General features: G+C 40.4%; 1 protein-coding gene across 1 annotated transcript in view; it reads left to right on the forward strand.

Annotated features, from left to right (window-relative positions):
- Window positions 1–9,124, forward strand: part of skia (v-ski avian sarcoma viral oncogene homolog a) — a 79,927-nt gene extending 70,803 nt beyond the window's left edge. Inside the window, exons 4-7 of the mRNA XM_076741623.1 lie at window positions 460–767; window positions 972–1,300; window positions 3,291–3,521; window positions 5,225–9,124. Coding sequence (XP_076597738.1) covers window positions 460–767; window positions 972–1,300; window positions 3,291–3,521; window positions 5,225–5,413 — 1,057 coding nt within the window. The 3' untranslated portion in view covers window positions 5,414–9,124. The remainder of the gene's footprint in view (window positions 1–459; window positions 768–971; window positions 1,301–3,290; window positions 3,522–5,224) is intronic.
- Window positions 9,125–15,012: the final 5,888 nt, after the last annotated feature.

The raw sequence follows: 15,012 nt of genomic DNA on the forward strand, positions 1-15,012 counted from the left end.
GAAATATCTCTGCTGTAAGTGAAGCTTTTAGTGCAAGAGATGACAGCCATTTTGTTCAGCTGGATCTGATGAGCTCCCAGCATGCTCTCTCACTTGTCTGGGTGGGCTGGTGTCAGAAGGGTCAAGTCTGACTGTACCACAGCCTCCCACACTCCCCCATTCACACACATATGACACACACTGTTACTGTGGGCACCCACTTGGCATGGTGATGCCAGTGCAGGCTGCACCACATCACAGTTGATCTGGCCCAGTTTCTCACAAAGTGGGAGAAAAGAGCTGCAGGCAATTTATTGAATGTTTCTGTGCTCTGGTTGGCTTAGGCTGTTCACAACAGATCATACAATATGGTACTGGCTGTGTTTACTTGTATGCAGAATTCAACTCTTATGTAACCTTCATTTAAGTTATCGCATGTAAACATCATCAGACACACAGTTAAATTTGGTTTCTTTTTAGCTTCTACAACTACAAGAGCCTGGAGAAAGCTGTAGCCCCCAATGTCGCCCTCACACCGCTGCCCCTGGGAAAGATGGGTCCTATGTCCCCTTCTGTACCCAGCACCTCTCACCCAAGTGGAGGTGAACCCCCAGGTGAGGGCGCCAATGCCAACTCCAGGCCTCGCAAGAGAAGAGCCACAGGCGAGCTCCCACCCCCGGTGCCAGAGGCCCCCTGTCCTCCGTCCTCAGCAGCCAGCAAGCCGCCCCCACCGCCTCAGGACGACAAAGACTCTGAGGTGGAGATCGAAGTGGAGAGCCGTGATGAATGTAAGCAAAGAACTCGATACCAGCAACTAGATGTTTGGAGATTGTGTGTTTCGGGGATCAACTAGCTTGCTAAAGCTTGCCCTGATTTGACAAGATCAAATGCGTTCTGACAGCTAGAAAGATATCAGTGAATTTCCACCGCCAGAACATTTCAGCTTTTCCACAAACCTCACCCTCCTCTGTGTTTCTGGTCTCTCCCAACAGTCACTTCGTCCCTGTCCTCCCTGTCGTCACCATCTTTCACTTCGTCCAGCAGCTCAGCCAAGGACTTGAGCTCGCCAGGCGCCCAAGGGCCCATCTGCACTGTCACGTTGGCAGAGGGCACTGCCCCTACAGCAGCACCCGTCGCAGCCCCTGTTACCCCTCCAGAACTGGGGCTTGAATCGGAGCTGGAGAGCCTGAGGCAGGCACTGGACAGTGGACTGGACTCCAAAGAGTCAAAGGAGAAGTTTCTGCATGAGATTGTTAAAATGAGAGTGAAGCAGGAGGAGAAGTTGGGATCTGCCCTGCAGGCCAAACGCAGCCTCCAGCAGGTAGGGTTCCATTCATATCAAAGTAAGAATAGTATGACAAGCTCAGAAATATGCTTGTTCATTTTTTCCCATGACATCAGTTTCATATGTGTGCTGTAAGTACAGAGATTGGTCCCAGATGTATTTAGTCCATCTAAGCACACAGACTGGAAGCTGAGGGAAACTTCTAGCCCAGCCCCATTAAGAGTGACAAAATATACCTTCCAACACCTCCAAAGTGAGCACACCGAGTTGTAGACTTTGAAACTTGCACTCACATCAAGTCACAAACTTGACTTTGACTTGATTCGTGGATCCTGGATCCCCTGAATCCCTGCATTTAAAGGACTCAGCTTTTGGGAGAAAACGAAACAAAATAAACAAAAATACTATTCAGGTTTGAAAGAAAAATGTCACTTCAGTGCATTCACAGACCAAAAAGAGTGGCATCTTGACTTGTAATCTGACTTGATGTGGAGTTTTTCCTTCAAGAAAAGCTCAAGCAATGTCTCAAGATTTTAACTGGTATGAGATATGACTTTGAGTTATCTTAATTTACTTAAAAATTTGCTTATGACTCGACTTGGACTTGCCTTGATTGAGTTAAGACTTTGGTGGGACTTGTCTCAACAGATTCAAGTCCTGACGTGGGTTGGTCTTGATTTGCATTTTGCTTTCAGCATTTTAAAAGGGGTTTGGAATGTGTTTTCAATTATCATGCCACATAAAGGAGTAACCTGCTTTGTCTAAACAAACCACTCTGTCATTCAAGGCCACCAACCAGTCAAATGTGTCAGTGTAATAATAAAGAAACTGTGATTGTTCGGCAAACAATTGAGCAGCACACATTAGAGTTATACAAACAATGACATATGAATATATTCCCAATGTTGCCCATAGTGATGGCCTGATATCATTGGATAGTTATCAGTATTTAGATCTACAACCCTGGTGTTTAAGAGTCTCTGTTTTCACACTATGCTATATTTACATAGTAAGTAAGTAACTGAATGCAACATGATGATGTTTTGCTGTTGGATGAGGGAATGGGATTGCACCGTCCCAGCTGCCCATGATGACTCCTACAAACCTTAAGCTTCCCCCCACATTTTTGAAATCAGACTTTTCAAAGTTGACACACTGAGGAAATTACTTGAGCTCAGGCATCAAAATGCAGAACTGGATTAGAAGTCATTATCACTGTTCGCAAAGCTTAGCATGAGTTGGCAAGTGATAACAATGAGAGCGGATGTTGCTGCAAAGGGAAAGGCCAGACTTCCATTTTTATTTTTGGTCTTGGACTGAGAACAAAAAAATGCAGACGAAGGAGTCTGTGTGGGTGTGTAACACAAAATGCATCCTGAGCAAAGAAAAGCAATTCCAGTGACAGCCTTCCACTTTCACTTCCCATCAGAGTTTAGAGGAGCTGTGGAGAGGAAACACAAATCCGACCATCCTACAAGCTAAACGAACAGTGGCCTTATTTTAAAACAACCCACTGGCATAATTCCTGCCATGTTGCTAACCCTAACCCTAACTCCAATGGCATTGAAAGAGTTCTTATGTTAAGCCTCTGTAGAGTAAAGGGTGTGATTGTTTCTTTGCACTCTTTTTGTAGGACCCAACAAAGCTTGATGACGGACATGTTTGTCCCAACTGCTATGTTCCCATGAGTATGCTATGGGCGTGTTACCACAACACACACTCACACGCTTTCAGAGATTCAGAGGAAGGAAACCTAATTTCTGTCAGCCCACACATTGCCCCAACCCTTGACTTGGTGCAGTGTAAACACTGACATGAACACTGCAGCCTACTACAACAGGTCACTGATCTCAGGTGTCAACAGCTCGGAAACAAAGTGAAACACCCATTTGACAGATATATCCACTGGCATTCACAGCAGTTGCATAAGCACCAGGGGACACTGAAGTAGATTTGAATTGTGTAAAAAGCCACCCAGATAGACAGTATCTGTCTTTGATGCTAACTCCTACCATCTCTTCCACAGGAGTTGGAGTTTTTGCGAGTAGCCAAGAAGGAGAAGTTGCGGGAGGCGACTGAGGCAAAGCGAAACTTGAGGAAGGAAATTGAGCGTCTGCGAGCTGAAAGCGAGAAGAAGATGAAGGAAGCAAACGAGTCGCGGATCCGTTTGAAGCGGGAGCTGGAGCAGGCCCGACAACTGAGGGTCTGTGATAAAGGCTGTGAGGCCGGACGTCTTCGTGCAAAATACTCTGCACAGGTCAGTTAGCACACATGTGAATTTAGTTTGTGAAAGGTTCGAGCTACATTTCAAGAAGCAGTCAATTAGTCATATTTTGGACTTAAAATTTCGTAAAATGAGAAGAAATTTAAACAATCTCTTGATAACACATTTGAGAAACATGAGACATGGGTAAAAAAAAATAGCCAAATAAGGCTGTGTATGTAGGCAGACATTAACAGTCCAATATGATGCAAAAAGTCTAGACCATTATGTCAACACCCTCAGAGTAATTGCAGTGTTGCAGGGTTGCTCTGTCTCAAGTATTCTCAAGGTCAGCAGAGGAATAGGCAACAAAAAAACCCACATTTCCTCATTCCCAGTCAAAAATACATGGGTGTAGCCTCAAGTGCACAGACATATGATAAGTCTCCTGAAAGGAAACAGGAAGAGACGTCGACTTCCCTCAGGCACCATGGGAAATGCAGATTAGACAAAACAAGAGGGAGGTTATGCTTTCCAGCTGCGTCTCCCTGCAGAGACTGCAGTCGTCTTTGGAAAGCTGTCATTAAGATGGTTTAGACGTGTGTGTTGCTGCAGCTTGGGCTTAGGACAGGAAAAATGGCAGACTTTCAAAAGCTTTCAGCATTATCTTCATGCTCTCAAAAATGGTTTTGCTGAAAAGGTCACCTGTTTCAAGACATCAGCTTGATACAAGAGACTTTGTCTTCAAATTTAAGATAAAATCTACAAAATTCTATTGCATATGTACATTTTTTTACAGAATTGCATTGACCCAAGTTAAGTAAAATGTGTTCAAATTAAGAAGCTTGAATTTTTAGTTTAGTGATCATATTCTGATCAAACCATTGTAATCAAATTGTTCGGAAAGTAATAAACTACAAACACTGGGTTTCATTGTAGCTGTGGAATTCCTGGAATGGAAGTGACAGTACTTACAAGTCAGTTGGTAGCGGTACGTTATGCATCAGGGCTGCAGTTGGAACCCTGACACACTGATGTCAAGAATAGGGTGACCATTTAATCAATTAATTACAGTCACTTCCTTTATTTTGGTCTTGGACTGAGAACAAAAAAAATAAAAGCAGATGAAGGAATCTGTGTGTGTGTGTGTGTGAGCAACACAAAATGCATCCTGCATGAAACCAAGGTAGACAAGGCTCAGACAGTTAGTCCATATTTATTTCTTGCTCAGACATTTTCTTACAACTATATTTACACTAGTTGGAAACTTCTCCAACAACGCTGGACTTACCTCTTGTATCCGGCCAGTGCTTCTGTCAGCTCCAGAGAATGAGTGGAACAGCTTGATGGTGGGTCCATGGAGTAGAGAGGATGGAGATCAGGAATAATCAGTTTCTGCAGAGTCAGCAAACTATAAATTATGGACATTTTGACTCATTGCTAGGGGTTGGCAAGCTAATAAATGATTACACTCAGGAAGAACTGGGCCTTTTCAACTGGTGAGTATCATTAGGTGCACACATTTTCTGAATTCATTCATATTCTACAGGCCAGATGTGACCCACAGAGGTGTTTGAGAGGCCCTGCTCTATAGCATGTAAAAGAAGCATACAGTATGAATGAAACAGGTCCAATGAACAGTCTGTATAAACAGCTAAGTTGTTTAAAATAAGGTCAAAGGTTGGATCACTACGCTCCAAACTGTCCCGTAGATGTGTTTCTGTTGTGTGATTTCAATGGAGTCCTATGTTTTCCAGATTGAGGACCTCCAGATGAAGTTGCAGCACGCCGAGGCCGACCGTGAGCAGCTCCGAGCTGACCTTCTGCAGGAGCGGGAGGCCAGGGAGCACCTGGAGAGAGTGGTGAAAGAGCTACAGCAGCAACTCTGGCCCAAATCCAGCAGTGACAAAGAGGGGACGCTCAAAGACACATCAGCTGACAACTAACCCAGCAGCCAACCTCACCGCCCAACGATTCCCCCATCACCATGATCCCCAACATCTTCTGCCCAACTCAGACCATAAACACCCCCAGGTGTCTTGGGCTGGCCACATTGCGCCACAGTCCGTCACATTCTCCCCCCAGAACACAAAAATAAAAGACTTGCCCTCTGACCAGAGACAGAGAGAAGAAAAGAGGACCTGTGTCCTTGTCCATGCCCATGAAAAAGTCAAGTGAGTGGTATAGTGAGTGGAGAATGACTGGAAACAGCAAAGTACGATGCTGCAACAAGGAAACACATCTTTCTTAATCAAGCACTGACTTGCACCTTCCAGACTCACAGAACTCTGAACTGGATCACAGGAATGAAAGAAAAACAGATGCAGAGCACAAAATGTGTTTGTGCCTATATTTTCTCTGACAAGAAGATCGAATGAGACTTTTGGACGGACGTCTGTGAAAACGAATGCTGAAAGATGGTCATATTATATGAGTTACACAGCTGTGGAGAGGTGTTACAGCAGTGTGACCAGGACAGGGCTCACATCTAACCCCCAAAATGTCTCCACCACCATCCCTCGCCATGACAAAGATGGAGGATTTTGAACACATTATAAGCTATTTAAGAGACTATATAGCGATATGTAAAGAAAAAAGAAAGAAAAAGAAAAAGTTTCTTTGTTTCTCTGTGCTATTGGAATTAAAAAATATAAAAAGATACAAATAAAGTAGAAGATGAACAAAACAAGCAAATGAACCTTCCACAGTGCCACCGTGGCTTTGTCGGTCTTTCAGGAAGCCATTACAGTCCACTGAGGGAAAAGCATGGAGTTTGAAGCTCAAGCGATCTGTCTTTTCTTCTCATTGTTGTTTTATAAAATCAGTTGTTTCTCTGAACAGTGGGTGGGCTTTGGGTTGATATTTTGCTCTTTGCATCAAATCCTGGACTGGGAATTGGAAATAAAAACGTGCTGTGTTGAAGTCACCTTTTCAGTGAGCACTTGTTTGGATGATCATTAACAATATCCAACAGTCACCATCTCAACGTTGCTCACACACAATTACACACGCACACACGAACACTGGTTGCCATATGTTATTTTAAGCATTTGGGTCAAAACCCTGAAGTCTTTGTCTTCTAAAGATAAAATACTCCAGACGTGAGTGTGGCCTTGTTTTTCTCATCTTGTCATGTTTGAGTGATGAAAGCCAGCATGTTTTTACTCCAGTTGACATCAGAACCATCATGTATGAAATCATAGTGGGCTGAAGGGGGCGACCTTGGCAAGAACCGCAAAATGTTCATTTTAATTAAATTAAAGTATGTAAATATAAATATATGTTGTTTTTTTTAACTTTACAATAATGAATCGCACTTTGTCATAACAAAATACTGTTATAATGCATTGTACTCCCATTATTGTCTTCAGTCTTACTTTGAAAACATCATCTTATACATAACTGCTACCATATAAATCCAGTAAGCATTTTGTTGATTATATGCATCAGAAAAACACAGTTGTTCTGTTTTCTTCAGGCAAAGTATTGTAAATAAACGGAAAGAAAAAGGCTCCACCTGTCGCTTGCTGATGCAGTCTGGGATTGTTGGAAAGTTTCGGGCAATGCTTTCTCCCATTTTTGTAATATAATTGACACAGATGTCACTTGAGTACCTGGTCACAACTCATAATGGATTTGACAAAACTTGGTTAAAACTTGGTTACTTGCGTCAGTAAGGTGACGTGTTATAGGAGCCTGAACAAACAGTCACATGTTCGAAGAATAAAATCTGATTTTATTCCAAAGGCAGAGGCCACGACTCTGCCATCACATAGTGGGTACAATGCAATCAGAATGTACATTGTGTTAATGCTATTTTTCCTTTGGTTGTTGATGTTGTTTTAAACGTGGAGATATTTTATTGCTTGTTTGTTATGTTCACTTTTTTCAATAGAAAACTCATTTTCTTTATGCATGAAATTTGAGATACATGAAGTTTGCCATACATATAGTCAGTTATTGGGCATTGATACTGTACATGTAAGGGTTTTATTGTGTTATGCAATATAAAGCAATTTGTCTTATTTAGAAGAGGAAAAGTAATTAAAAAAAAAGCAACACACACCGTATATAGTTCTTAAGAAAAAAACTTCACACTTGCAAAAAACAAGAGACAACAAAAAAAGAACATTTTTTAAATGCAATGCTGGACAACCTCAAGTGCCTGAACGAAGGCAAAAGGTTTCCAGAGTAGGAAAACTGATGATGAAGCTGTTGGGGCTGGGCCTCTCATCAACTTCCTGTTTGCAGGTTACAAATTAAAAGCCCCTCCCTCGCTCAGCAGCTCTGTTAAAAATATCAGTCTTCCTAAAACCAAACCGTTTACAAACTCTTTTTTTCAATGCAGAGAACAATTGAACAAATGCCAGACGCTTAAAGCTTTTTTTCTGAATGAGTGCATTTTTCTTCATTTGAAATCAATGATATGCATGTCCAAACAATTTTTATAGAAGACATTGAAAAGCCACTTTCTTCAGTGAATTGTTACTTTGAGTTGTATATAAAGACTTAAGTGTTTATTCCCAGTTTGTTGACTTGTCCTGAGGCAGACATGTCGAGGGTAATTACGAGGGCATCATGTTAAAAGCCCTTTTCTTATCTAACATCACAGATGTTGCTCAGAGAACAACACTGCGTCTGCCACTTTAGCAGACCTAAAATTGGTACATTTTGTAGTTGTTTTTACACTCAAAAGAGTTGATAGCCTATGTGTAGTTTACTTTATTCATGGTTTTCTACAAAATAACGGAGACAATAACAACATTGGCTCTTCACTCTCCCACACAAAATGAAAAAAGCAGTTTAACGAAGTCTTGTTTTCTAAAGGAGAATCATTTTGCTAAATAATGGACAGTAAAGCAGCAATAACAGTCCATATTAATAGACAAATACTAGCCAGTGTGAAGATTTGAATAAGAATTTACAAATGTAAATATTTTTTTCATTTACGATATTGTATAATATATGTACATGGTGTTTCCTTTTTCAAGAAGAAATCTTTTCTTACAATAGCTGTCTTGTTTTTGTTTTTATGAATTTGTGTTTTAACTGATATGTTTCAAAAACAGTTAATGCAGTGCGTAAGAGAATATTCCCTTCATAAACATGTTAATCCATTTCTTTTCTTTTCTTTTTTTTTTACTGTAGTCTTTATATTGAATGACTTTTTTCACCAGTTCATATATATTTTTAACAGTGTGTTCAGTATCAGATAGCAGACCTACAGTATGGGTTACACACACGCACGCACACACACACATACACACACACACACGACTACGCCAACTTGCAGATTGTTCCCCCTCATCCTCATGTATCTTTTTAGCCCTGTGCTGCTGCTAATACTATATAAACCTTACAATTCTAGAAATATTTTTATGTAAGAGGTAAATGTAAGCTTTCCCATTTATTAATGCCACATATACAGTATGAAAAAAGCTTGGCGTATTCATCTATCTCCCTTGTTTTTCCTCATCTTTTCACGCCTTTTTCCTCATCCCTCCTCCAACACCCTTATCCTTCTCTCACGACACGGACTATATTGTAAAGTAAAGGACTTTATGAGATTATGTTTGAAAATAGCTATGCTTATATACTACAGTGACTGAATGTACAGTGTATAGATGCATTACCAGAAATAAAGTTGTTTGTCCAGATTGAATGGCCCAGTTTCCTATTTCAGCTGTAAACAATATACTCTTGCAGATAGAGTGGTTTTTTTCCTGTCATCTCACTAATGAAAACTAGTTCAGTACATTGAAATATCAACTAGAATATTTGTAGAATATTTCATGTTCAGCTTTCAGGATTTCAAAATCAGACACTCTCCAGTCTGTGCATCACATGGGTGAGGACTTGGTCCTCGTGCAAACTGATTTAGGATGTTTTTTTTTTTTATTACTGACATAAATCAATACATGCAGCTAATATTAATACTCTGAAAAAGTGACTCAAGACCAGACAGCTCAGGATTTATTATTTCAAAGCATAAGAGTGTATTTGTTCATTCATTTGGCACGTGTTTCATTTTTATTGCGATTGGGGAGATTTCGAACATTCAATTATGACTGCTGTGAGACTCGCTGGCTCTGAGGCTCAGAGTATTTATGGGCTGAAAAGACAAAAGAAAAAAAAAACTCAAAACAAGTTGGTTTCAGTATCACAGGCTTGAATCCCAAATTGTAGCATTCAGACAATATAAACAGCAAATAAAAGCAGCTGAATACACTAAGACAAAGACCAACCAACAAAGAAAACTACATTAAATGTGTAATGTCGGCTAAAACAAAGTGGCGTTGTTTGAGTGCAGTGCAGACTCCATTTTTCAACGCATCAAAACAACACTAAACATTCTTGTTGTTTCACCCTCTCATGCGGCCTATGTACACAGATGGTTTAGAAAAGCTGCTGAGAAACCTCCATAATTACTGTAAAAACCTTAAAAAGGAAAAGATGAGCTGCAAACACTTAACTAGAAAAGAATGTTCACTAGGTCTCAAGATAAAGGCCACTCAGCCTGACAGCATTTGATGTAAACATTCATTAGTGTGACATGCAGCCATGATACATGGTCATGCATGCATATCGGTTAGCTGTTGGGAGAAGCAGCAAATGGAGAAGTGAAGTTGGTTTCTGTGTAAATTTAAGTCCATATCCAAAGAAAGACAAAAGAAGCGGGCCCAGACCCTGCCATTATGAATTTGTAAACTATAAAGAAAAAGGGAGGATGCTAGAAACCACGAGTGAACAGCAGAGTCTAAACCCACAGAAACATTTGCTCCACTGAGAAGCTGTTGTTGTTTATTCCACTCCAGTCATAAGCTACCTCAAAACAAGGCTGTCTGCAGCCAGGCTCTGCGAGGATGCACCTACACACAGTTGCACTCTGATCTAAAGGCTGTTTGCTAGGTTCCCCATCTTGCTGTAGCCAGTTAGCAAAGCTCAAAGTACAGCTGAGGAGAATGTCATTAATTTTGGAGACATTTGGTCAAAAACCAAAGTATTGGAGAAATCTAAACATTGAGAAGGTGATCTCCAAAGTTACTACAATGCATCCTGAAGGGGACATGAGTGTCTGAACAAAATGTAATGGGAGTCCATGTCATAGCTGTTGAGACATTTCATTCTGTACATGTGGAAATATTTTGTTAGATAATTGAAAACTGTGACCTGCTGGTGGTGACAATCCATCCAGTATTCATTGAGATATTTCATTCCTGACCAAAGTGATGGGCAGAATGAACATCTGATGTTGCCATCAAGGCCTGACTGGGTCCATCGACTTGTCTGGCTTCAGGACGTGAAACGGCAGCATGGGCGGGGCTAACGCCATTGTCATGCTGGTGTCAAGCATTGTCAAGCTGTGCCCCAAAAAACTGAGGAAGACTAATTTCAACAGTGACATAATAGATGCTACTTTCATGGCTACATCTGCATTTTTCAGACCTGCCGTTCCTTGGAACCATGAGGGGTCTAAACAGGACTTTGCACCCTCAGTTGTTAAAGATTTATGCATCGATAGAAAAATAGCAAAAACAGCAATTGTACTGACTGTGATACACGTGGCTATCGCTTCGCTGCAGTTTCAGAACCATGGACAGCACCCCCTGCTGAGAAACGCTCTTAAATTCCCAAAATATTTACCGCTCTGCTCATGCTACCTTCTTATGGGAGTGCTCTGCTCAGTAAATATAATCTTGATGTAGCCTGATAGCATGATTAAATCAATGAATTTTCTTTATGAAAAAAAATTGCCGCCTCATGATTTTTAACAATCTCCTCAGTCACTTCTTGGCGCTGGGCCTGAGACTTGCCCTCACTGAACCTGACTGCAACTGCCAAATTTGACACCCAAAGCTATATTCATCCATTAGCCGGCCTAATGCAATGCAGTGGTTACACTCTGTTTCTTTCCCTTTGTGGCCTGGACATTCTCTTTCTACTGGCAAGAAATGACATGCCTGGTAGCAGACAAGAGAGAGAGAGACATTGTGACAAAAAACAATGTATCGATTCATACAAAGTGAATCCCTCAATCATCACTTACAGCAGACTAGAAGTGTGTGACTGCCTCTGCCTGTACTTCAGTTTTTGGGATATTTCTAGGTGTTCATTTTTGGGCAGTGGGTGTGTAGCCTCCAGCCAATAACAACTCCAGGGTGTGAGGGCGGGGCTCTATGAGAATGTAGAGACCAGGTGCCAGATCGTAGGCACACATCCAAGAGAAGACGCCAGTGTAGAATGTTGTGTTTACAAAATGCAAGAGACAAATCCTTCTCATTCTGCCTTTAAAAACAATCACACCTGAAGTTGACCTGAGCATGATGCTTCATGGCTTGAAACCCAAACTTTGTTCCAGTCAGATAGCAAACCTCTAAATTTAACATATTTAAAAAGTTACTTTAGTGTGACGACAGCATAAAACGATAACAAAAAATAAATCAAGCAAAGCCTGATTAGATAGATCAGCGAACTGCAAATAAACATTAACAATTATACTGATGCAGTGACAATGAAGAACATGCTGATGTACTTTTAAATGACTGGGTAGAGGTAAGGGTGAAATAAATGACCCAGGAAACTAAACATTGCCAACTGCAAAACTCAAATGCAGTATTATGATGGAAAGGATCTTCTTCAGAAAACTCAGGTACAGTGAGTGAGCAGACTCTGGGCTGGTGGGAGGTACTGCTGCTGTGGCCCACATTGTCAGTGCAGTGTGGGCCGGGAAGTCAGACAGCTCTCAGCTCCTCTAAAGCAGCAGCAGCACCACACAGGGCTATTGACTGACCCAATTACAGCAGTCACATGAGGAAGAACGCCCCGCAGTTAGCTCATTACTCTCTGGAGTCTCTCTGCAGCTCTCTCAGTCTTACTCTGCCTCTGTGTCTCCTGCTGTTTTATAATGTACCATCAATTACTAAGTCATGTTTAATTCATTTACTTAGAACATTTTGAGCATTTTTTTTTTTTTTTTTTTCTATGAACGTTGGGATGGACATTTTCAGATATCCTGGCTTGTCTTTTGGACCAGCATGTTTTGAAGCTGTAATGTAGTCCTATACAACAACACCACCACAAATGGTCTCAGTATTTTCAATGGAGTTGAATCAAAGTTTAAATGGAGTTAAATCAACACCTCATAAATAAATAAATAATTCAAAGATTAATTAATTTAAAACATAGGCTCATGTTTTTGTCTCTATGTTGAACACACTGTTGCTGAGCATATAATAATGATTTCCTGTCTTCATAGTTTCATTCATGTATTGTCACATACAGAGATGTTACCATATAGTTCATACCATGGCACTAATCCTTGTCATATATCTCGATGGATTAGACCATTGTGGATCATACTGGAAATCAATGAGCACGACTGTTTCATACCAATGTTGCATTTTTTATTTATTTTGGATGAAATTCTTTGTCAGCTATTTACTTTGCTGCATTAGGCATAAATGGAAAATCCTCTCTGCTTATTTTAGTTATTAACAATTTCTCTGTTGATTTTCCAGAAAATGTATCATATCACAAAATATATCAGTATCCTGTTATGAAATTACATCTTACTTTAGGAGTGGATGTCATCCATATCACACAGCCCTTCTTTTACCTGGATTGAAATGCACAGTAGACTTTAATGGTCGTCAGAGGATGGAGCCTTTTAGTGATTCCTCAATTTTTTCTTTTGTGAAAATCAACAGGGTTGACATTTCTGATTGGTCAAGGTTGAACATGTAGTTTGCCAAGTCACAGCAATAACCACATTATTTCAAATCAGACTTATCAGCTTTAGTTGACTTAATTGATATGGGCTTTAAGGGAGTTCCTGAGTTTTTCGCTAAGTTTGCGACTCAGTCTTGGAGCCCATTTAGTCCTACACCAAGATCATATATCCAAGAAGCACTTGAGCCATCTAAACTTTATCGGGATCTGAGACCATTCAAATGACAAGTGTAGTGGGGCTTGTAGAGGGGATTTGTGTCAAAATTGTGTTGTAAGATCTTTGTTATTTCAGTGGATAGAACTCTTACTTGATGCCTACTCCTGAACAAACGTGTGTTTAATTAAATCACCATAAACTAAATAACACACAGTAAACCTGGGGCAGGTGGTAGTTCAGCATAAGAGTAGTAGCTGGTAGCGGGGTTCTGGACTCACAGTAATAAAACTACCATGTGCACTGTTTTTGATGGGGACTTCAAGGCAACAGGATACACAGTGCACAGAGAGTGAAGTCATTTTTGCCCTGAGGCCCCCTAGTGGGTTAATTCAGCCCTGGACCATGTCAAAAGACATAAATATTGGGTGTTTTCTCTCAAACTGAAACTGTGGCTTCTTGAGAAAACAATGTTCAATCAGATTGGAGGAGATAACACATTTGCGTAATTGTCACTCATGCAAATAATGCCATTAGCTAATGTAAGAACTGGTGCACCGATGGCAGATGAAGAATTACAGCTATGTGTTAGAATGAAGCTTTTAGCATGTATCAAAGCAGACCTGATTTACACTTACCTTTCACATGTTTTCATCTCACCAGGTCTCTGCCTCACACTTATTTGGCTCATTCACTGCAATGTTTTTGCAGATTTTCTGTCAAAAAAGAAAAAAGAACAAAAAAGAACATTCAAACTAAAGGATATTTGCCTCACTGAAATTACCTTACCCATTATGTTTTTTTTTTTATTTTTGCAGTCATTGCAATGAAAGCCTCTTCGCCCCTTCACCATCCCATCATCACCAGTGTCAAGGCCCTCTCTATGACTCCCTGGGGAGCATCTCCAAATGGCTGCAATTTATGGGCTTTCACCTTGTAAATGGATTTCATCAACAGGGTCAAGGTCTTTGAATTATTAAACATTTGCATTTTTTAACTGTAATTCAATGAAAAGGGCTGTCTTATTTTTCTTGCATGAGGAATTTGTTAAAATAGCCAAAAAAAAAAAAAAAAAAACTGGTAAAAAGGGTAAGCTTTATGAAGTTGACTAATTACTGCACACAGGGCAGACCTGGTTTCAAACAAGCCCTGTGTACTTAATAGTGTTGCTATTTCTGTCAGGATCATTTCAAGAATTTATCAGCAACATTCAAAGCAGTCTGTCATGACACCAAACCTTTAAACAGTTCCCCTTTAAACAATCTGATTGTCACAGAAATTTTGCTTTTAAAAAGCATAAATAATTCTGATGTGTCAATAAATGGCTGCAATATAAAGACAGGATTAGTATGGGTGGGGGTGTTGCAACATATGTCAGAAATTTTCGTGTGTCTATCCTGCACTGGACCTAAATGCTTTCAATTTATTGTGCTGAACATTGAATTTATTGCACTAAACATTTAACATGAATTCCACTGTGGTGGCTGGGATCTACAGCCTTTTTCAGCCGAGTGCTCCATATCTAACCATAAGGACCTACTCTCTCAGTATGTTCACTCAGAAATGATAATCCTATCTGAAAAGATATCGAAGAATCTTTACTAAACAAGTGGTTATGGCTGAGCTTTATCATAGTGACATTCATTTTACCTCTGAAGTCCC

This window comes from Chaetodon auriga, chromosome 10 (genome assembly GCF_051107435.1).
Source record: "Chaetodon auriga isolate fChaAug3 chromosome 10, fChaAug3.hap1, whole genome shotgun sequence".
NCBI lineage: Eukaryota > Metazoa > Chordata > Actinopteri > Chaetodontiformes > Chaetodontidae > Chaetodon > Chaetodon auriga.